General features: G+C 42.0%; 1 protein-coding gene across 6 annotated transcripts in view; it reads right to left on the reverse strand.

The window, feature by feature from the left end:
* The window catches only part of slc12a7b (solute carrier family 12 member 7b), a 42,456-nt gene that overhangs the window by 4,908 nt on the left and 13,422 nt on the right, over positions 1 to 24,126 (reverse strand). For 3 of the 6 annotated variants that reach the window (XM_053858643.1, XM_053858642.1, XM_053858645.1), the window contains exons 2-22: positions 13,200 to 13,294; positions 11,434 to 11,565; positions 10,558 to 10,704; positions 7,224 to 7,278; positions 6,936 to 7,066; positions 6,126 to 6,367; positions 5,786 to 5,997; positions 5,176 to 5,343; positions 5,000 to 5,098; positions 4,842 to 4,899; positions 4,588 to 4,762; positions 4,399 to 4,517; positions 4,210 to 4,308; positions 4,027 to 4,146; positions 3,811 to 3,915; positions 3,272 to 3,440; positions 2,499 to 2,694; positions 2,261 to 2,430; positions 2,056 to 2,187; positions 1,100 to 1,207; positions 783 to 899 (exon numbers count right to left, since the gene is read on the reverse strand). In XM_053858643.1, the coding sequence (XP_053714618.1) occupies positions 783 to 899; positions 1,100 to 1,207; positions 2,056 to 2,187; positions 2,261 to 2,430; positions 2,499 to 2,694; positions 3,272 to 3,440; positions 3,811 to 3,915; positions 4,027 to 4,146; positions 4,210 to 4,308; positions 4,399 to 4,517; positions 4,588 to 4,762; positions 4,842 to 4,899; positions 5,000 to 5,098; positions 5,176 to 5,343; positions 5,786 to 5,997; positions 6,126 to 6,367; positions 6,936 to 7,066; positions 7,224 to 7,278; positions 10,558 to 10,704; positions 11,434 to 11,565; positions 13,200 to 13,294 (2,849 nt within the window). Of the gene's footprint in view, positions 1 to 782; positions 900 to 1,099; positions 1,208 to 2,055; positions 2,188 to 2,260; positions 2,431 to 2,498; positions 2,695 to 3,271; positions 3,441 to 3,810; positions 3,916 to 4,026; positions 4,147 to 4,209; positions 4,309 to 4,398; positions 4,518 to 4,587; positions 4,763 to 4,841; positions 4,900 to 4,999; positions 5,099 to 5,175; positions 5,344 to 5,785; positions 5,998 to 6,125; positions 6,368 to 6,935; positions 7,067 to 7,223; positions 7,279 to 10,557; positions 10,705 to 11,433; positions 11,566 to 13,199; positions 13,295 to 19,418; positions 19,705 to 24,126 lie in introns of those variants that run through there. The other 3 variants (XM_053858647.1, XM_053858646.1, XM_053858648.1) reach the window with 2 other exon arrangements.

Genomic DNA, 24,126 nt, shown 5'->3' on the forward strand with positions numbered 1-24,126 from the left:
CCAACAGCCTTCTGTGTGGAGCTCTGCTCCGAGTATCAAGCAGATGACGCTGTGCACTGGCAACATGCTGCAGAGGCAACATGTAGATGATCTTGTTTCCACTGAGCCTTTTGTGTTTATTCTTATCTACATGTAACGCACACACTCATCACCAGATGGGGCCTTGTGGGTCGTGTAAACGTGGACCAAACATCTGGGACCTGCATCTGTTTTCCATGTACTCAGTTCTCACTCAGGAATACACCAATGTTTTGTACTACGCTCTGATTAAAGGCTCGGTGATCCTGGAGTGCAAGAGCTTATTTGAGCAAAAGACAAAGAGCCAAAACCCAGTCAAATAAATCAGTTCATAAAAGAATTCCTCATCTGTTTGACTTCATTCTCAAGAGGTCAAATATTAAATTCTTCAGTAAGACATCTGCTGCTTTATTAAGAACATTAGAGTATAAGTATCTGTTTCCTTCAAGACTCTTTCCCACACAAAAAAAAAAAAATCACTGCACTCATTTTAATTTCCTCATTCAGAATTCAATTCATCATATAAAGTAAACAAGAAAACAGCCCAAGCTGACTGTAAAGTGAATTTTGAACAGTCAGCATTACTGCGTTTCATGGTCTTCACCGTCAGCCTTAACAGGTTTCGGCGGGGGAGGGAGTCTGAGGGGACTAGCGTGAAGTGACAGGGGTGGGTGACGTTTCATTCCGAGTGCAGAAACATACACTTGCTAGGACGGGCCGGTGGGAACATGACTGAGGGACAGCGGGATGATAGAATGGACTACCTCGTCCTCCTGATTGTCCTCGGCTGAAGAGGACTGGCGGCTGAGGTGGGCGCCTTGGCCGGCCTCCTGGTTCTTCCTCCGGATCGAGCTACGCGACTCGTCAGTGATACTCTGAATCTGAGCGGTGTCGTGCGTCAAGAGAGGTGGACACATGAAAGGGGCCAGTCGTCATTAGGGGCCACTGACGGCCACATGGAGGTGTCAGATCTTCTTTAGCTACACAGTAACCAAACCACCTACACACATCTGTGCTACTGTTGGAGCCAAAAGCAGACAGACACAGGAGCCAGTGTCAAAAGGACAGCAGGCGGCTTTACCTCTCGCTCTCTCTCCGTCCGCGACAGCTGCATCTGCTTCAACATCTGCGACCTCTGCTCCATCACCAGGGTCTTCTCGTAAGTAAAGGCGGAGATGTCGTTGTCGTGCTGTAGAGAGGAGGAAAGTGATGCTGATGACCTCAGTACCAACCAACTTCTGGATTTATATCAGTTACTGAGCTTCACAACTATACTTTTGATGAAGTAAATGGTGTCCCTCAAGGTTCTTTGTTCTGATGAATAGATGAGGTTTCATGAAACAGTGTCCTGGCACTGTCTGCAGCAAAATGTTTGGACTTGACCTGCTAATTCAATGAAACCTCACATAATTTCTGAACCAAGAGCACCACCTAGTGGCCTTAAAAATTATAACATTGTTTCATCAACCCTGCAATACCGTTGAATGACACCTCATCGACCCATCACTAGTATAGTGCATTTCTTGATGTCCTATCACCAGGCCACGATTCAAGTATAATGCAGCCTTCCAAGATTAGCTTTGCTTTTACCTCATTTTGATTCTCTATAATTCTTCATGGAATCACATCCTCACCTGTTTCATCATTTATTATTATTCATCTTCTAAATAACAAACCAGTTAAGTCTTTTTTTATACAATGAGGCGGAATGATTTTCACCACGAAGCGTGATATTTCCTGGTATAGTATCGCATCACAAGGGATGAAATAAATATTTCAGCACGCATAAATAAAAGACAAATAAAGACAATAAATAACAATATATTACGCAACACAACTTAGACCCTGATAAAATAAATGGATTTATTTTTAAAGCCATTTAAGAAATATGGAGAAATCCTAAGCGCTCTCTGCTGACACCTTGAGGTGAGTCAAGTGCCTAACTTTATCTCTTTTTTGCTCATAAGTCCATATATTTTTGACTCACTTTTCTTTCTATTGAGCTTTAAACGTATGAACCCATGAAAGAGTTTTTACCATCTCGACTACTTCCACCTCTGCGTTGAGTCGCAGGTGGTAGAGAAACATCTGCAGGTCTTTCTTCATCTGGATGCTGTTGTCGTCCATCTGAGCCACAGTGAAGATGCGCATCTTACATTTCCTCCAAACCTGCGGCAGGGAAGACAGACGTTACGACGGAGTGAAATCGGAGAGAAGAATCGGAGTGACGGCGACGACAAACCTTGTGCTGTCGCAGTAGGAACGGTAAGAGCATCAACATCCCCCCGTCGTGCACCACCCACCACACGTCGATGGTGCCTTCAGCCAGTCGGTCTTGGTTGGTGGGGAAGTTATCGATGTTCTTTGCCACCAGCAAAGCCTGATGGGCAGAGGTAGTCTCACGCACCGTCTCTGGATGGACACATGAGGAACTGTTAGCTGAAAACATCGTTGTTGGATTGACGTCTCGCCATCTGTACCGATGAAGTTCCTCCACGACTGAGGGTCGTTGGACTGCCTCCAATTTCCCGGCCAGGCCATCAAAACAGTGTTATGCTTCATCCCTCCCAGACCGGCCGACTGGATCAGGTGAGAGACGCCATCTCGAAGGTTGGAGGAGACCACAACGTGGCAGAATCCCTTGGTACGTTCTGCTGACATGACGGATTTGATATTCTGGGGAGACAGTCAGCAAGGAGAATAGTTGAAGCAGAATTTGCCATGGTAACGAGAACCAATAGTCAGCAAATTAAATTCAGGGTTTAGAAATGAGGAAACCTGATCTAACTGTGTGACCAGTGATATACGGTTGACCATAACTAAGAGTGGACAGTACAAGGCAACTGATTTCACCCACATATTTGTACACAAATGTGACATCTTAGCATCATTGAACTGCCTTCACCCACCACCAAAAGAAGCATTTTCAGTGACAAACTACAAAGCAGAGTGCCACCTAGCGGGCTCTGAAAATGATGACAGCTCAACCAAGCCTCATCGTCAATAATGGCTGACATGCACTTGAACACATCACTTATTGTGATCATCTCTATAAAAAGACAGCATGATTGCTTTCGTGGAAAAAAATAATCCACAGATTAAAATGCTTTTGACAGCAGATTTAAATCTGCCAGGACATGTCCGTGAGCCAGCAGAGTGTTTAGTTCTCGTGCTCCATATGCTCCAGCTGCTGGCATGACAATATGCCGTCAAAATAAATCATGTCTGTGGCCGCAGCAAGCACAGAACTCACCTGCTCTGCTCTCTTTGACTCAGCGTCTTTGGTCAGGTACGTTCCTTCAATGACGTTTCCAACGATGGTGAGGCCTTTTCCTGCCTTCAGCTGGCTGGTGAATGACAGCAGACGTGGGTGTTTGACGACTTGGTCCGTGTCTAAGTTGAGGAGAACGAGAAGCTGAGGCCTGGAATGAGAGTGAAATGAAAATGACTTCACCAACACAGTAGAATATATGATCCTTTTAGATTAAGATTTTAAATAATACTAGCTAACTTGAAGCTTCTTGTCAGCAAGCAAAATAGGTGCAGATATTTACAGGTTTACATTTTATAACAAACAATACTACTAGTACTATTACTACTACTATGACTAATAATAATAATAAAATATATTTTTTAGCACTATTTAGAATGCGTTTAATTGTTGTTTTAATTATTAAGACTTAAAGTGCAAATTATGATCACACACAAAAAGTTAAATGTTGAGTCAAAAACTGTATTACTAAGCACCATTTGACATACTTTATGTAAGTTCCTCCATACACACAAACGCACCTCCAGTTCTTGGTGTGTGGTGGCGCCTCCTCCAGGCGGATGAGGGCATAGCGGGCGGCATTCAGAGACAGTCCACGGATTCCATCACCCCACTCCTTCTCTGCCCTAGAATAAAGAAGGAGAATTACTTTTAATAGTTTGCAGGTGGAAGGTATCTGTCCACATCTGGTGGCAAAAGCACAACAACTTGGTTTGTTTACTAGCTCACATACTTACCCTCTGTACTCAATGTACTTGTAAATGCAGCCGGCGATGGCCATGGCGACAATAGCGTAGTACCAGGAAGAGATGAACATGAGAGCGAGACACAAGCTCATTCCCAGGAATGACAGGGCCCTGCAGGAGAGCAGTGAGAGGGTGAACTCATGGAATTAACCTCTGATAACCACAGACACGCACCAGTGGTAGAACTTGAAGCGCGGCCTCCAGTTGGGCGTCCGCAGCAGGGTCTGGACCGCACAGGCCAAATTCACAAACAGGTAACACATCAGGAAAAACCTGCCAACACAAAAACAACTCTCCATCTATCATATCTCATTCCCCAGGAGAAGACGAAGAAGCAATATTTGCACAGCAGCAGATACTGACATGGAGAGGATCGGCGCCACAGCGTCCAGAGACGCGATGAGGATTCCAATCTCACATATCCCAGCGGTCAGCAGCAGAGCCCACGTGGGTTCTCCGTTAGCTTTACCGTGACCAAAGACCTGGTGGACGCAGAAGTGGATGTTGGATGGAACAACAGTGGAATTGTTGTGTGTGTGGTTTGAGTCGGACCTGCAGGAAGGGAACAATGCCATCACGAGCGATGGCCTGCAGGAGTCGAGGGGCGCCGGTCAAACTCTGGAGTCCAGCGCCGCAGCAGGAGAAGAAGGAGCCGATCACGATGACCCACGGTGACGGCCAGGACAGTGTGCCGATGACAAGGTTGCCTTTGACGGAGTCTCCAAATCTTCAGGAACGCAAGAGCGGATTTAATTGAAAAAGCAAAAAAGATCATTTCCATTTTTGCTGTCAGGATATGCACTTACTTATCCCTCAGTAAAACACCTTCAATGCAGCCTCCAAAAAGCACCACACAGGTGATGTCTGATATCAATCATCAAGGAGCAATTTCTATACAAAAGCTGCACTCTGGAGACACTTAATGCTGTTACATATGACACATATGACGATTAGATAAGGATACAGATGATAGAGGTGGTTGTGATTGCCAAAATGGTGCCGATGGGGATAGACTTTTGGGCATCACGCAAGTCGCCAGACCTGTTGGACCCGGCCATGATGCCTATCAGAGACACAAGCACAGATTCAGTTCCGCTCATAAACAGCTGTTGTTTTTTAATATCAGCAGCGCAAACCAACCAGTGACGGAGGGGAAGTAGATGCCGACCAGCAGGGTGAAGAAGGTGGTGATGTCGTTGACCACGTAGGGCATGTACTTGTCCGCAGCTGGGTCACTTGCGCCAACTGACGGCATCTTCTGGTCTTCCACCAGCTGGTCCAGGGGGCCGTACACAGACCACATGTTCTCTGGTGGAGAGGGAGTGAAACAAACAACAGATTTAATTAGAAAATCCCTGATGTTCGCTTTTGTGGTTTCAAGATTCAACGATTCTCTGGAGAACCATTCCAAATCATTGCTGCGGAAATTAGTTTTCAACAATTGCATCAACAGCAGCGTGATTGAAATTGAGCGATGACAGCACAGGAGGACAAGAATCTGTCGCAGGAGTATGATGTACTGCAGGAAAGGAGGAAGAAAACTACTTTATAAACATTTAGAACTGATGGAATATTCGGAATTTGAGTTTTCCAGCACGTCAGATATCTTGAGAAACAGTATTTGCTCAATAATTTTGAAGTGACATAACAACAAACCTAGCCCTTTATTTTCAGAAATAACTTCATCTCCCTCAGGCATCTCCTACAAGTTGGCCGCCTCCTCCTCCACAACAAGCATAGATGTGCTCACCTGAGATGACCCCGCTGGTGAGCCCGGGGATGCCTTGCACCAGCGTCACGTTGTTATTGTCGAAGTACTCGTTGCAGGTGGCGTTGAGCTCAGGCCCTTCGCAGAACAGCCTCCACAACTGTGTGGTGACGGTAATGTTGTCGATTACCTCTGTTTTAAGACACTTGTCAAAGTTGTGGTTCTGTAAGGTGCGATTCCCGAGCATGCAGACGCTGTGAAGACACAAGAAACACAGACACCATCAGACAAGACCATTAGTGTGCTACGTTAAACATATAAAACTTCTGATCCTCCAAGTGCCAACAAAGGGTCTGCATCACCATGACATTCTTGCACTCACGGAAAGTCAGGAGGTTCAAATATGGTCTTGATGACTCCGGCGTAGATGGCGAGGATGGAGAGGATGACGCAGGCCAGGAAGACCAGAGCCAGCTTATTGACGTATTTCACTCCCACGAAGACCACTATAGCCATGAGTGCAAGGCAGCATGTACCGTAGACACGCATGTTATTGAGCAAGGCATCCACCTCATCCTCTTTCTTCTCGGCCACGAAGATGGCTGCCTTTGGCACAATGTAGGTCTGGAGGAGAGATGTTCCAAGTCAACCATTCTTAGATATTATTACATGTTTAATTCACTTGTCGGTGGAATGAGTTTGACAAGCCTGTCACTTACTTTATACTGGGTTTGAATTACACAGCCATTTTTAAGTTAATATTAGAGGTAGAACTATGCTAATCTTACCATCAATGCTACAAAACGGTTGCTAAAAGAGGCAATGTAGGTGGACATGATGTGTCTTTACAGAGTGTCCAGCTAACTATAATTAGAATGCTAACTAACTAGAAAGACAAGTTTTAATACATCAACTATGAAAAACGCAAAAAAAAACCCACTCTTCGATGAGGATGGGATTCGAACTGGTGCGCAAGAAACGACAGTGCTTAAACTTAAATGTTAATGTAAACAAGTCACAGGCTGCCAAGTGCCTTCACCAATATTTCACATGATTTAGGGTAATTCATGGCAAAAATGTACTAATAACAAAACTTCTTGAGTGATTTTTGAGACTTAAATGAAAGGTAATAAGGGGTAAGGAAGATTTGATTGATAAAGGTTTCTCATTTTGAAATGCAGTCTTGTCTCACCAGCAGAATCTCAATGGTACCCAAGATGTACATGGAGCCAGCGAACGTGGTTCCCAGGTAGAAGCAGAGACCTACAGCGCCACCAAACTCTGGTCCAAGAGATCTGGAGATCATATAGTAGGAGCCTCCGGCTGTAACACAAGGAGAAGTGAGAACCCAAACTTAACCCTCATCTTCTGCTCATTTAGGGACAAAAGGTGTGTATCAGTGACTTTGCATCAGACCAGGCCTTCAGGCCAGAACTTCATCTCAAGCACCTACATATTTATTTCTGATCAAAAGTCTCACCCGGCACTACACCGTTCGTAGCAATTGCACTCATAGATATGGCCGTCAGCATGGTCTGTGGACAGAGGACAAAAAAGATGTAGTCATGATGATGCCAGGACTCACAAAGGACCGTCTGTTCACTGACTGTAACCGTGTGAGAAAACTGAAATCATTTGCGTCATCATTTACTCATTCAATTCACTGCAGTTTCCCAGGGATAAAAACACAATCTCAAATTCAACTGGCCAAAATTATCTGCATATAGTTGTTGTATATAAAAGTTTCTCGCATCGTTCTATAAAAAGAGCCAAGGTTTGCATCTAAAAATTACACTTACACTGGTTGCATTTATGCTGGATTTCTATTCAAACGTAATAGGGCAGACGTTAGCAAGAGCCTTGGTTGACCTTCACTGAGAAGCACCAACTATCTCCCTGAAATCCTCCACACGACATGATCGTCCTTTGAGCTCGTCTTACTGTACATGACCTTCCATCAGCTGAGTACAACTTAAATTTCTTCCTCATAAACTTCAGGTACTATTCATCGTACCATCCAATATAATTGTTGATAGTATAGCTTTGACCTGGTATCTCAGTATTCAGTATACTGTTCGACACTCATTTGAAATACATCATCCTCCACTTGCTTTGATATGCGTCCCTTCCCGTGACGTTTTCGTTTGCAAGGCACTAATTATAGAAGGCAGTAATTGTGAAACTTAAATAGGGAAGTTGATGAAAAAGATGGCAAGAAAAACACACGACAGGAAGTCCATGTCCATATATGGTGAGATAGACCTTTGGCGCTCGGGTTTAAAGCCACAGACAAGCTGGAGAAAAGCCAATTAGCTGATAATTTTACCCTCCGCTTCCACTGAAAGCTAAACCACCATGCGTAACCTGCTCTTCACCTTAGTTGAGGTGACATGAAATTGTTGGCTGTCAAAAAGCAAACATTTTACTTGCTATAAATGCTACATCAACAGTATTCTTCCTGAATATGAAAGCACCAATAATAAAGAGTTACTGTATTGGTCATGAAAAAAATAAAGCAAAGCTATAAGTTGGTGCCTAAAGGGTTTACTGGTAGCAATAATTTTTATTTTATTAATTATCCTCAGAACATGTTAAACAGACGTAGGTCATAGACTGAGCCACTGTTTATTTACATGGCAATACCTCACCTCTCACAACAGCTATTACGGTTTCCTCCATATTATACTTATTTGACTCAAACAAATGTCATTCTTGGATCATGGACAGATATTTTTGCCACCAAAACAACAATTTATCACTTCATATTGGTTGAAATGTAACATTAAAAACCTATGAAGTATTACACACATGTAAGTGGAAAATACATCGATTGCATTCTTCATCTCGACAAGTCAATTTGACTCATACAAAGTCAGATGTAGTCCAAGCAGAGAAGACTATTAATCTCTCTGACTAATCTCTTGGCTCTGCCATTATGTAACGGCAGTGATGCAGCGGGGGCTCAATCAATTAGAGGCACACTGAGCAGCTTCTGATTACTTGGGCTAGATAAGTCATTTCTGTTGTGCAATCTGCTATTATCCACACCGACTGGGGCAACTTTAGCAGACGCCACTGACACAATATGAATTTTTGATTTATGATTCATGAGTGACAAGTAGTCAGAGTCTGAAAATGATATTCCTAAAGCTGATCATCGGATGAGAAAGTCCATCACTGTCTGGTACTTAAGAGCAATGTCATAAACTGATTTTTTTTAAACGGTGTGCCTTCTAGATATTGAGGTGTCAAGGCAGAATTGCAGCTGATCCCTCTCACACTGGCAGCACTGGTACTTCCAGACTAGTCCTCTGCGGCACAAGGCTCTTCTCAGTACCAAGACATCCCGCCAAGCAAGAAGCTAATTCCTGATGGCATTGATGCAACTGAAGTGACTGACGTTCATCTGGTCCTGGGGTCAACAATAAAGCAAAGACAATGCCGACAAGCTTTTATTTTGAAGGATGACATGGGTCCATCTTAATACCACTTCCCTGCATGGTGAGAGCAGCCCATCGGTTTCTCTTAAGACTTGGAATTACAGACTCATTGCAATATCCATTCTAGATCAGAGATCAAGAAAACAAACAGGACCAAACCATCTGAATAAAAAGGTGTTTTTGTTTTTTTAATCTATAACAATTTTTACCCAAAAATGAACCACTTAACACTGGAGCAAGTTATTCTTTAGGCTGAATTATTTATTTTTTTATTGGATCCGCTAGATTACATCAAATTATTATTTATTTATTGATGTATTCTTTGTCTATCAAGTTGTTATAATATCTATTTATCTAATGTTTTCATTTTAGGGGAGGGCTTCATATTGTTAATTGTGCAATAAGGTTAAGTGTTTGTCTTTAATGTTTGTTGCGCTTGCTGCTGAGAGAAATACTATCTACTAACTCCAGTTCTATGAGTACATACAGAGCCCTCTAATGGACTTTGGTATTGGTATATCTCTTTTGAGGCATCACCTCTGCCTTGAAAGATCTCAATATACTCACCCCATTGTGGAAAGAATAAAGGTAATCTAATCATCTATCTATCACCTATCATCAATCTAATAAGTCTTACTTAAAGGGTCAGATTTTGAGTGTGATTGTGCTGTACAAACACACACAAAACACACAGTCTAAATGTGGCGAACAAGTTTCCAAAGACAAACTAATAATGGGTCTGAAATGTAAAAAGGGTGACATTCAGGTATGTGCACACCAGGTCCTTGAAAAAGTCACGTCTCATTGGGAACAGCAAAGGTTTTGGAACACATTCCAAATGGCTTTCCCTTCCCCAGGTGTCGCACAGTAGCCTGAAGTGCTTTGGTGATAGTAAACTATTTTCAGGATCCAATCATTCAGTGGTGATTGCACGAAGGGTTGACTGTACTCTTCCTGATTAAAGTAATCCATTGTCTGCCAGAGGACTGGCTCCCATGCTGCTCCAGTTCTGACACTTTACCCGATGGAGGGATTACCAGCTACCATTTGATGCTTCTCCGACAAGCGAACAGGAAGGTCTAAATATAGCAGTTATCCAGGGCCATGTGTGAAGTGTCTGGTCACTCGCAACTATTTGAGATGTGAACTGGTTGATGAAGATTCCGCCACTCAGACCGTTCACTCACGACTCACAGATGCACAAATCTCTCAATTGCTAATGGATCATTAATGCATGCAAAGAATACATGAAATAGATGCTTATATAATCCTTCGTGCGATGTAATGCCACCATCCCATGATAAATCCATTGACTCAAACCACTGAATTCACATGCTCTTCAAGCAAAAGTGAATGAATGGTAAAAGTACTTACACAAGAGCAGCACAGGCCAACAATAGCTAGAGATTCTAAGATGCCAGCGGTGCCGACAATCCAGGTAAGGCGGAGAAATAGGATGACCCCCAGAATGTTCTGAAGGCAGGGTAGGTAGACGCCCATAAAAGTTCCCATCTGAGGGCTCTGGAAGAAAAGACAGGAATAGGCTGAGAAAAAAGAAAAAAATCGGACAACTTGAACATTGAACTTTACAGTCTTCCTCCTGACACGTTCAGTCACTGATGTACTATAGTAGCTCTGAAGAACTTGCTAATACCTGCAGTGTGTTAAAAGCAATTCCACACACCTTCAGAAGCTTCAAATCACGATTATACACTCCCCACAAAGCTTTGCTAGAGTTGAGCAGGAGCAAATGAGTCTACAGTAAGAGCCAGGTTAAGTCAGCCATGGGGTGCCACAGGGGTCGATGCTCGGACCAAGTTATTTTAATTACATAGACATCCTTTCAACATTTTTGGCAATGGAACTATCACGCCATTCTTGAGCTAGAACATGTGTCCGAATTGAAAAATCAAAATTATTTGGTCTCTCTAGATCAGGGACCACAAAGGGCCACAGCAAGTGTATGTTGTTGTTCCAACCAAACAAGCACACATTGAGGACGGATTTAACAGATTTTCCACCTAACACGTCCCTCTGGATCTCACCAGACCAGGTTGGGTCCACTGTAAACCTGAGACAATTTATATTATACAATAGGAAATATTGCTGAGTCACCATATGAGATACAACGGGCCCAATGCTGCTATGAGGTTCATCAATGGTGACCGCAGAAAAAGAGTAATGGGCAAAGAACCTGTCAGAAAGTCAACAGAAAAAAACGTCACTTTAGTTTGCAGCTCAAAATGATACCTTGACAGTTTTCTTTTTGGGCTCCTCGTCATCGTCAGCCTCTTCGTGCTCCTGGGCCCCCTGGGGCAGATTGGTGTAGTTTGCCAGTTTATTGAGGAGAGATGAGACCATGGGATTGCTGTCCATCTCCTCCTGCAAAAACAGATGGGGAGGCGTCACATGCAGGGACTTCAACATTGGACCCACCTTAAATCCAGAGCATTTACTTACATGAAACTGCAAAAATGATCATGATGAGAAACGGTGGAGGAATGCATTTGTATTTTACAGTTAGACACATTATGAGTATTAAAGTTATTAATTGTCTATTAACAGCTTTTGGGTCGCAGATAGACAGATATAACGCCATCATACTATAAGCACATATTAGTGAAGTGTTGATGTGGTTTCACAAAACGTGTCCTGATTTTCAGAGGCAACCAGATGTAAGTTGAACAACTAAGTTCATGAAACGTCACATAATTTCTAAACCAAGAGCGCCATCTAGCGGTCTCTGAAAATCAGGACACTGTTTCATCAACCCTGCAATACTGTTTCATGGTACCTCATCTATCACTATCACGTACCATTAGTGGGGATTTCCAGTCATCAACGTGCACGCAACATCACACATCAATTTTATTTTAGTTCTGTCTGTGACTAGTATACATTAGCCAATGATTTAAGAGCGAATGCAAGATTGTCCAGATTTGATCTACGTAGGTAAGGCAACTCTTGAGCAACCCAGAAACACAATTGAACTCACTGGTTTTGCCAAACAGTCATTTGGCAGCATGTACAGATCACTGAGAAGTTTCATTAGAAATATTTGACGACACATGGACAGAAAACTTTGACCATGAATGAGTCCTTCCTGAGTTTGCACTGCCGTTCTAGATAGGTCTTTCGCCAATGTGATTGTGACAGTGTTTATTTAAAGCTTCCCAGGAACTGACATAATCCGCAGTGTTTCTATTGAATTAACATGTAACTTCAGGCCTTTAATTCTCAGTGGCCTTTTGACACTCAGTTCATCCAGCACTCAAACACAACTACGTGACAGTTTACTCTACATTTTTTTAGGCACACCTCAGAGGACTTCCCACAACACCGCGATAAATGAAAAACACTTGGAATTTAATCTTTTCAAACCCGTTTGAATCTCCAAAACAGAACCTGCAATTCAGTAACGCACTCTGTTTGGTGAATTAAAAGTGTCCTCACTGGCCTAGGCTTTAACCCGGGATTGGAACAGTGCGGCTGGATCAATTTCAAGAGCATGGCAAGTACGTGGAAATTAATTGATTCTATGCAAAGGTCAGGGACCGCAGAGCAGGAAGGTCTGCCAAGTCGCAGCTCAAATGTCCTGGAAGAGGTCCAACTAGCCAAACAGCTCCAGCTGATTGGCAACTGAGCCGTGTCAGTGAGGTTGTTTTTGGTTGGATTCGCTGAGTTCTGGCTGATTTGAAAGATGTTTTCTTTTCAGATGTTGCAAGACTTCAGCAGTGCCTATAAATAACTGCACAGTAATAACCTTGGACGTCCTCTCTTCTCTAACTCAATCACCCCAGTTTGAAGCCTGAGATTAAAACTCTTCATGGAAATGCAGCCGAAACTCTTTGGTGGTACTTTAAAATATCGTCTTTAAATACACTTGTATTTTAATTCAGTTGTCAAAGTTGACTACTCTTTCACCCTTTCCTATTAAATTACTTTTTATCATCCCCCTAATGCAATGTGATGGCGTAAGAGTCTGCATGGAGAAGCAGGCTGAAGCTTCTAGTTACCTCGAAAAGCGCCATGTTTGTGCCGTCATAGCTGTTGCCCTTGTCGTTGTCTGTGTTGTTGATGAAGGGACTGTTTTCTTTTGGGACGCCATCACCTGGAGGAACACAAGACAAATGATTACAGGTCTACAGGACCATCCATTATCAAAATCCTACACTAGAGGAATGACAAAAGGACAGAACAAACAAGCGTGATTCTGAGGAAGAAACAAGTGCACTATGAAGTCTAGTAAAATATATATATTAATATATATAAGAGAAACACGATAAAAATGTTACTTGAGAGAGTAAGACAATGATTTGTAGATAGGATCTCGGTCTATGCTGTAAACCAGGCCTGGCCAACCCGTGGCTCCCGAGTCACATGCGGCTCTTTTCCCAGTTTCATGTGGCTCTTCACCAAATTGTGTCATTCCCTAAACTAAACGTATGCATGTGTTTCACCTGTCATTCATTGTCCTTACATATTTGTAGGATGTGGCTCTTTTCAGCAACAAAGTAAAACAATGTGGCTCTTAGCCTCTGACTGGTTGGCTACCCCTGCTGTAAACTATTGGGATAAGTTTACAGCAAATCCTTTTCATTCTTTATCTGTAATTGGCGGAGTGCTGTCACATACTTAAGAGAGTGTAACACTGACTTCAACAGTCCAGCGCAAATATATAAAAATAAAACCAAAAACAAAGACTGAAAAAAGATAAAACCTCAAAGAGGCAGGTGAGTAATTGCTAGTGACTAAACTACCAAATTCAAATTTAAACTCAGAATTCAAAATGAGACATTAGAGTCCCCATGAGAAACGTATTTCATTGACTACAAAGCCCCTCTTGATGAAACATGACTGTCCTTTATTAAATGTTCTTGCTCTTGTTCTTTTTAATCTCATGTTTATCAAAAAACTGTTTTTTTTTATAATATTATAATCAACATCTAATATTACTTACTGGTTGTTTAAAAGGCATTATTTGACTCATCAGTAAAAAGAACAGTTTACAAAGCCAAGCTCAATAGAACATGTTCTTTTACCTTTTACAAAAGTTACCATTCAGACTAAGCTAATGTTGATAGGCAAAAACAAAACAAAAAGCTTTAAAATGCAATACAAAGACAGCTTTATTTTTCGTTCAGTATGCTTAAAACAATTGTGGTTAAATATTTCAGCAGGAGTTTTTATTTCACATACACACATACAGTAATGATAACAACAGTGTCAATTACCCTCAACTCTTGCATACATCACCAAACTGGTGCATAAGACATATACAGTGACAACAATATTCAAATATATAAGCGCCACAAATATCAATCTCACCAAGGACATATTACTCATGAGACGTGTAGTTTCCAAGATGTCACTCTCATTTTCCATTTTTTTCTGCAATTTGTGACGTAGCTCTGACCAGTAAATGTATCTAAAAGACACCACACTTCATTTCTCTTTTCATCCACACAATGTTCAAAGGTAAAAGGGACCAAGCGAACACCAAAAAATTATTTCATAGCACAGACATATCGCTCACCATTACTGGAATCCAAGTCATTGAATAGTATTTGTCACAAAGCAAACCAATATCATATCTCATTTCCAGGAGTTTGATTTTAAAACGTACTTTAGTCCTGACTGATTTTCTGCTTCCTACTAATAATTGTCATGTCTGTCTGACTTCTGTAAATTAAACAAAGCTGGCTTTAAGCAAAGAACTATTATGATATTAAACCCAATGTTCCGAGCCACTGCTCACCGGCCCAGCAACACCGCTGGTGCTGCATGCTCTCCTGCCTTCCATTATTTCACATTGTGATACACCTATAGAGGTTGCTGTGTCGGCGCAAGGTTGCATGTATTTTTTTCTCATGGGACGAGTGCACTTCCAAAACCAATCTTTTTTTTCTTGCTGGGAGGTGAAATGTTGACACAGTGAGTGATTATTGAATTGCTTACATTAATATTAATTCACACCATGAGACCTGTATTCATTAATTGGAAACCAATCATGCTGAAACTGTTTGCATCAACATAAACTGAGATGTTAAGAAGACCAACTTTATCCTCTGACAGGGTGTGTTTTTACAGTCGAGCTGCCTGGATATATCACAAAACCTTCCTGTCTCACTCATTGGAGTAGCTTAAACATATCACAGTGAATAAAGGCATCTGTTAACCAACCCCTTCACTATCATATACTTCTCTTTAACATAGAAAGACTGGACTGTCCATCCTTCTGAGTTAATTGAGAAGACAATGTCACTCAAGCGTGACTTTAGTGACGTTGTCTGACATCAATTCAAAGTATGGGAATCTTCTGACATTGCTGCTTTTTGTATCTGAGCAATTCATTTCAAGGGCCTTAAACGGCCCTTAAGCAAGATAGCCTCTTCTTGCCTGGTGGTCATCACTGGGGTGGGATTTCTCTGCTAACTTTTAGTTCCTGATCCAGCTGCAGTGGGAATAAGAGGCTTGCGGCGCAGCTTAGCCTGCTGGTAATCATAGGAAAGTCATCATGTCCTTGCGTCGCTCTCTAAAAGGTAGAAACAGCGGGGCTACTGCATTACAGGCGAGGGGAAACAGCAGACTTGACACTGACTAAAATATGAAGCTAGACAACAAGGTTCAGCTACAGGATCTGACCGCAGCAGCTTTGGTATCTGACAGCCTGGCTCTCAGCACAGGTAATCATTGTCTTAAATGACACCAGCAAATCCTCTTTGGAGTTGGTCGGCAGGCTAAAACTGGCAATGCTGCTTCCGAATCAGGTGATGCTGCTTCTTTTAGACAGCGCGTAAAGAGGTTTTGACGTCAGCCCGGAAGTGAATCGAACAGTTAATTAAAGAGGAAAGACTATTAATATATCCGTCAATTCAAGACACCTTAAACACTACAATGCACCTCCAACTCAGTAAGGAGACTACTGTATGAATACTAATGGAAGCTGCCAAGCAAAGACTTTTGAGTTGAAGCCAACAAGAAGGGAGACTGACATATATTCCTTAATCATTGCGGACAATTCAAGTCCATGAAAATACTGATGTTACACACGACAGGGGAAAGATGCAATGTATGCTGAAGTGGAAAGGGTTGATCAGCAAGGTCAGTTGTTCCAGAGATGGACCAAAGGACACAGTCTTGCTCAAACTTGTGTATTCAGATCATTTGTTGGACTCCAGCTGCATTTTCACATGATAAAGTCCCGCATTTAGCAAAGGTGCAGATGTCCCATCCTCCCATGGGAGCCAGAAACTGCAGCTAGAGATGCGACAGTGCCTGAAACAATAAGCACCTCCCATTTCACAAGATAACAGAAGCATGCAGTGAACGATGAAGTGATCTAATTCTTTGCATCTCTGACAGTCTCTGCTGGCGTGTAAACATCAACATGTGTGAGAGGACTTTGGAGGTCCGGCGAGATCGGCCCGTGGGGAGATGGTCCAGATTTGTTTACAGAAACAAAAACAATGGTCTAAAAACAACACACGATGAAAAGCAGAGTGCCAGCAAGATTAAAGTCCATTGTTCCAAAAAAAAATTTTGTAGATAGAAGATACCAGGGTTAAGAAGTGGCACAGTCATTCTGTCATACTTCTTAGGCTTTCCAACCAATTAAGAATGTTGTCAACAAATGAATGATGGTGGGTTGAGTTGGAACGTAGACAGGTCAATGGTGCACCCGGCTCATAAATGCATGAGGATCACTTCTAAACTGGTTTAGAAAACGGGGTCCAGCATTGAGACTCTGCAATGTTCTGAACTTAATTCATGAACTCCTCACATTTTTTATTGACAATAAAGTGCTCAAAATGCACCGTTTTTGCCTGCGAGTCTGAAGTTCCAATATCACTCAGCTGCTGCTTCTCCTCGCCAGTCTTCTAGCGGATTGGCTCTGTTGGTGGAGCTGCGTACACGCTGGCGGAAACAGCGCATTTTGAGCACTTTATGGTAAATAAAATGCCCGTGATTTCACTGGTTTGGTGTGAGGAGGCTCAATATTTTGGCAGTATGATGCTCTTCAGCCTGTAAAAATCTATATATTATTATGTCGTCGTACTAAGCAAGAGGGTTCAGATCATGAGAACAAAGTAGTGGCTTATAGTCCCAAAAGTACTGTAATTTGTTGTTTGGAAATATTACTAGCTCTCAGACAAGGACGGGCTATGAACTGGTGCTGGTGAGGATAACAGTAAAAGACTCCATGATGCTACTTCAGTTGTTCTCTGTCGGAGTACAATCCACTCTAAAACAACTGAAAAACAAATTTAAGACAGAAGTTTGAGGCTCACCATCTAACTTGTGCTGAATGTTTTTGCAGGTGTGCTTGGTGATGGGATGCATTACAGAGTTAAAGACGATTTAAGTGTTTCGATTGAGACAAATGATCTGTGTCTGCTCAGGAGAAGAAGCTGACTGTTGAAATGTACCACTGTCAGTGGCTGTCTGAAAGGCAGTAACCATTTTGTTTCTTCAATGCTTTGTGCTCCATGTGACTCTGAAATCATAGATTGAATCTACCTGGATATGGATAACCTCAACAAAATACTGCTGCAAAAGTCGCTGTTTTCATTAGAAACTAAATCAACTACAAGCGATAATAACAAAGATGAACCAACAATTACGCTCCTAAATCCATCTGGCTACGTGAATATTTTGGGTTCAACCATATAGCCAGCTACTGCTCTGCAATGAATGCGATTGCCAGCTTTTAATCTTAAACTGCCTCTATTTGCGTCTGAACAGAATATGGGCCATGGGTTCTCCATATAAGCAATGGAATGTTTACTGTTGTTGGGAGACAAGAAGAAAAAGACAGAAGTAATGTGTCGCTGCTATGTGCAAGTCACTAACAAAGGCAGCGCTCTCACCACGGAAGGAACTGATGAGGCAACCCTACTTCTGATAAGTAACTGGAAACATCCTCGATAAGAGAACTTAGGCAATAAGGCATTCTGCATACAGGCTAAAGATGCAGAATGAACATAGGAGGAAGATATCCAGAGCATATATGGCAAGATAAGCAGATTCCTATACATCAGACAGCAGCGTTACATAAGGGAGTGGGACTCTCTTGACCGCCTACTACAGCAAATCTCCTATTAGCAAAGACAGCTACGGCTCACCATTAAAAGCGTGATTAAAAAAACCTCACAAGTCCATTGGTGCATGGTCCAGTGGAAATTCTGTGATGCCACCTGAAAACTACTTAAAGTGCGAGAGGAAGATCCTAAACGCATCCATCAAACTAATATATGATTTCGTAAAAGGTGCCCATCAAAACACTGAATACAAGGAAAGGACTGATATAAAGGATAATATAGATGTGGAGGTATTCAGAAGATGACGCAGGAGGTATTTACTTTTTTTCATGTTAAGGCTTATAATATGTGAAAGGAAAGGTTAACAATGTTAACAATGCTAACCTACAATCAGAACAACACTTCCCTAGACTAGCAACATCAAGCTGTAACCTCTAGAATTCTTCTCAGGGGTTAAATGCAATGCATGGGCCGCAGGTGACCTTGCAGGGTTCCGTCAAGAGAGGCCAGACCTAGAGGTTCTTCATATAAGTAGCTGTAGCTAACCTCAAAGCACCTTTCTATTCAATAATTTCACATTCTCCAGTCCACCCTTCCTTAACTCATTCCATCATCATCATCATCATCATCATCATCATCATCAGTGATGTCCTTCCACTTCATACTTCTTCAATCTTCACATCTTCATCCTCAGTAGCCTTTGAACTCTGCTTACTCACCGTCAGGTTTAAGAACATTGGGGATGTGCTCAGGCTCTCCGTCATTGTGGTAATAAATGCCCACGAATCCTATTTATAACCGCTAAGCTGCACACTGTGACGATGCTGTAAGCTGCCTAACACTGTCGGAGTTAGCGCTCATTGTACAAAGACAAGACAGCAGCGAAACAAGGATAAAGAACATAATGTGATTTCCGCTTGCCCTTGGTCAAAAATCAACTTTCACACTTCAAGTTGACTTTTAAGTCGGGACAGTGAGCTTCAGCGTGATTTCACTTTTACGTGATGTGCAGAAGAAAACAATAACTCGTTTTCACCTCTATCAGGGTGACCATAATGACACCATCCACAAATGACCAACAATGAACAACAACTACCCGTCACTTCACCTGCTATCGCAAAGATAGAAAACCACACTATTAGGTCCATATTATAGAGACAAAGCTTGGTTCAAAATAAGTTAATATAAACTTACCCTTCCGACGAGACCCTCCCCTATGCTCCATATCGGGGAGCAGGTTAGATAGGGGTCAGGAAGGGAGGGTGGTCCAAGCTGGGAACTCCAGTAATTGGGGTCCAAAGTCCAGAGGTATTGCTAGTGAGGTGCAGAAGTCAGGAACGCTGCTAGTGCTGTGTGGATAATGTGAGGATCAGCTATTTTTGTGACAGTGAGTGTAAGTGTGTAGGTGTGTATGTGTGTGTAAGGAAAGTGGCCTGCAATGACGATGTCAGCGACAGCAGCCACCCATGCATCACGAAGCACTCCCCCCTACCCTTCCACACAGACATGTGCACACGCAGACACGCTTCTGTCAACCATCCTACTCCTGGCCACACACACACACATACACACACCTCATAAAGCTGCATCAGTGAAAGCTTGCGCACACACACACTTAAAGAGAAAGTAGGAGGAGCTCAGTGGCAACTGATGCCATTAGACAGTGACAGTACAATGAATATGCTGAGGAACTAATCAATGTAAATGAACGGTTGTTGGATTCTTACTACCAAATAAGTGTGAACTCCAAACAAACACTCCTGTATATCATCTATAATCAATGTAAGTTTGCCTTTCCAAAGCTTAAGTGCTGCTTGAGTGAGCAGTTTAATTTCCTATCTGACCTTTTTTTTAACTGACCTCAGGGTGCATTTTGTGAACGATCGATTGATTAAAGCACACTCCAGTTGTGTGCTGCAGAAACAAACAGATGCTGCAGCGTCAATACCCGACAGTCCTGCAGCAACAAATTCCAGACATCTAACATGGCTTTTTGAAGCTTAGAAAGCATCAAACACTGAGGGGAAAATTATTGGGCTTTAGCATTTAGGATACTTTTAACCGTCCGCCTTACACACACCACTACACAGTGAAGACTTGCACAAGACAGCAGAAGAGAACGAATGGCTCAGAAGTGAATTAGGGACCATTTTGTCCGGTCCCTCTAACAAGCCTCCTGGAACAGCTTGATTCAACTGAATTTCTATGCACTGACTTATTCAGAGTTTAACTGTTGAATCTCATAGTTTCTTATTTAAAATAAAGAACATGTATAGTTAGATGTCTGGGTACAAAAATCAATCTAATAATTCTATTCAAGGCAGACTAGGTGCTGAGAAAAAGCCATGCATTCACCACTCAGCAGGGGGCAGTGTGGCCTAGTTCTCTTATAATGGGTCTGTGCTCTGCAGTTTTCAATCTGGCTGTCGTTTTCCAGATCCACGGTAGGCAGGGAGTATTTTTCCCGCAACACTTAGCCATGTATAACTCACATCTTGATACTAACTACTATGAAAGGAGCTACTGTACAAAGAATGATAATGATCATTATTAGAATTACAGCCAACAGCACTATTGTACTTGACTTGTAACATGCTACACGTCCTGCTGCAAGTCTAAAGTGCACATCCTTGCAAGCCGCAAACTGTGAGCATCACATATCTAACTGTGAGCATCACATTGGAAAACACAAATCGGACTGAACACAAATTCAAAGACAAATTCAACATATGCTGGTGAACACTGGTAATGGATATAAAACATCACGAATGTCCTATATGTGAACTTGGTCTTCACATTGTAAAATTGTAAATGTAAAGCAATTGAAAGGCTCCCACCGTTGCCAATTCTGATAATTATTGTTCTGCTCTTTCAAGGAACACGAGAAGTAAGTGCTAATCATGTTAACAGATTAGGCTAATCTTGACCTTTTTATAAAACAGAGCAGCCAGAGTCAGTTGAGGGTTAAAGAACGTATAAAACGTCGGACACCTTGCAACTCATGCGGTCAGACTTTATGCCCTTCGTTGGCAACCAGAACCATTGAAAAACGCAGAGAACGCAAAAAAAGGATTCTCTGATTTTTGTTGACCTCCCCTCACTATCTGTTGCTGCAAAAGGTCATTTAACACACACAGATAAGTAACATCTTGAACTGTAATTACAAACGCATGGCGGATGTGCCTGAAGTTGAACTGACCATCCTGTGCAGCATCATGACACTGACAGATGTGTGAGCGGAGCTTAAAGAGAAGCAATAAAATCACACTAAGAAGGATTTAGCCGCATCATCTTAGTTCGATGGCAGCTGTGATAGATATATGGTGTGTGCATATACTGTGCTTGATGATATCCAAAGCCGTTAAACCCCACAGGTAAACAAAGAATTATGTAAGAGGAAGGAAGGGGAGGAAATAAAGAGAGCAAGCTGTTCAATGACACTGGTGACTTTTAGACAGGAGAAACCGAATGAAACAACAATAACATGTGAATAACACAACTACAAGTTTAAATTTGAGTATATTACCAAACTGGTTTATTGTCCAGCTCCAGCTAGTTCAAGTAACAGACATGCAGTACCACTATCTTCCATCCTGGGTCACTGCATCACAACATACAGTAAGGTCTTCACCTGGAATCACTTTAACTAGGCTCTGACTTGGAACATCTGACTTGAATTTAGCCTGGGGTCACTCTGTCCAGAGTTTGAATGCTGACCTCATAGCTGCAAAGTTAAAAAATAACATCACGCACAAGTTGTTTCAAATAGCAATTGCTCGGTATCCAACACAAGCTGGAGCCTTCACCCAGTATGTACAGTGTGGTGACTGGCATTTTAATATCAGCTCAGGCATTCTCCTTACTTTCTTAAGAACTCTTTAGAGGTTTTCTCTCCCGTTTTTGAGGACAGAGAAGCAGCACAGGGTTTAGTGGTGAATGACACCAAGTTTCAAGATCGAGTGCAGAACATACCCAACTGCCAGTCACTTAAATCATAATACTAGTCGGTTCATAAGGCTTGTCTGATATAAAACTGATTGACAGCTAAATAATACTCAGCGTCCATGTCTTTAGTATCAAATATAAATACATATATCATATGCATTAGTCGTTAAACAAGCCCGCAATGCCTCAACAAATAGCAGCCATCACTTACTCAGGCTGAAGTGAGAGTGAAACAGCTGAGCGACAGACAGGATGGCGCTCCTTGTGGCTTCTAAGTGTGGTTTTACCCGCAGGTTTCACCAATACATGCTGATTGGATAGGAAATGTATTTAGATAAATAACTAATATGGAAGTATCACATGATTTGATTAATTGAAAACGGATGGCGATGGAGTTGTAATACAAGTTGTGAACTTCCTCTGAACTTGTTTATTGTAGACGGATGTGTCTGAAAAAGCAGCTGACGGACATGAAAGAGGTTTTATCTGAGGTACCATATTGAGAGTGGAGAACCAGAGAGGGGGAAGAGATAAGTGGACAGGAAGTAGGAAGTCACAGCAAAGAGAAAGAAGATCCGTCTGGCTGCGAGAGTAACCGGAGCCAAACTCGTTCACATCAGCAATAAATTGCAGGCGTGAAATCTTTTTAATAGACTTTAACAACTTACAGTTGCAACTGTACGAGAGTCAGAAGTTTGAAATCAAATGATCTAAATGCAAGACATGTTTGAGAAATGGCTCTCCTGGAGTTCATTTTAAGCGAAAGACAATTCAAAGCTTTATTAAGATGCCATTCAGTGTCCTTTCAGAAATTGAATTGAATCAGACTTTCAGCTTAGGTTTAAGAAGTTTAAGAGCTGCAGGTGATGTTTTCAGAGTAATGTGATCATTATCATTGTCATTCCCCTTTGAAACAACCTGAAAACAAATAAATCAACCACCCAACCAGCTGGAATTCATCCAAGCATTTTAGGAAACCAATCTGTCAAGTCGTGAATGAAATACAAAAACATCTTATACAACCAAAATTGCATCAGTAGTAGAACATGATCTCGCTCAGCTTTCTACTTGGTGACTAATATAATATCCATCCAGTACCATTGTCAAGTTCCGAACAAAGCCCCCATTAAGATTCTTCCCAAATCTGATGCAACATCGCTAAGCACCCCTTTTCCTGTGAATCTAGTTCTTCCAAACAAACTTTTGGCTAGCTGTCCACTGACAGTAATAAATATTCTTTGTTATTGCATGTGCATCATGCGTTTATTTCAGCTTACATTCTTTGGCTACATCCTCATTTCCTGGAGTCCCACCCTTCCTCCTGGTACATGCCCTACATCAGGACGTCAGCAATGAAAATGGAGAAAGTGGTCAGTTGTGTATCCTGCCTGTTCGATAAAGTTTTTAGATGCACCCAATAGGGAGGAGAACAGAGGCCACACCCAGTCTTGGAAATGACATGCCATCCGTCAGTCAGACTGTGTCTGTGACTTACTGTAGTAGTTTAACAGTTTATTAATAATGATAAGAAAGAATGTATGCACAAGAATGCAGTGCTGCAGTTCACAAATATGTTAGGCGTTTTACAGGAGGTACAGTACTTGGATAGAAAAATATTTCACAAGGATTACGCCACTGAAAAGAAATAGAGATAGAGCAATGTTTTGACATGATGGATGTTAACTTGACGTAAAGCCAAATCTTCAACACAGTTTTAAAACACAACTGAAAACACAGCGGCAAACACCAAGTCATCTGCACAGAGACTGAGGAATGAGTTCAAAGCTGCAAAATGCCTTCTTTTGTTCTTGAAGAATTCCTTGTTCTGCTCAATTCCAAGGACACGATTTGCTTATCCTTTGTGCTGAGTTCCCAAAGTTCCCAAATTCCCCAAAAAGTCAGGCTGAAATGAGTTTCCTTTGGTGGGCATCTACCTTAGAAATAGGTTGGGAGGTTC

Source organism: Synchiropus splendidus, chromosome 3 (genome assembly GCF_027744825.2).
Source record: "Synchiropus splendidus isolate RoL2022-P1 chromosome 3, RoL_Sspl_1.0, whole genome shotgun sequence".
Classification (NCBI taxonomy): Eukaryota; Metazoa; Chordata; class Actinopteri; order Syngnathiformes; family Callionymidae; genus Synchiropus; species Synchiropus splendidus.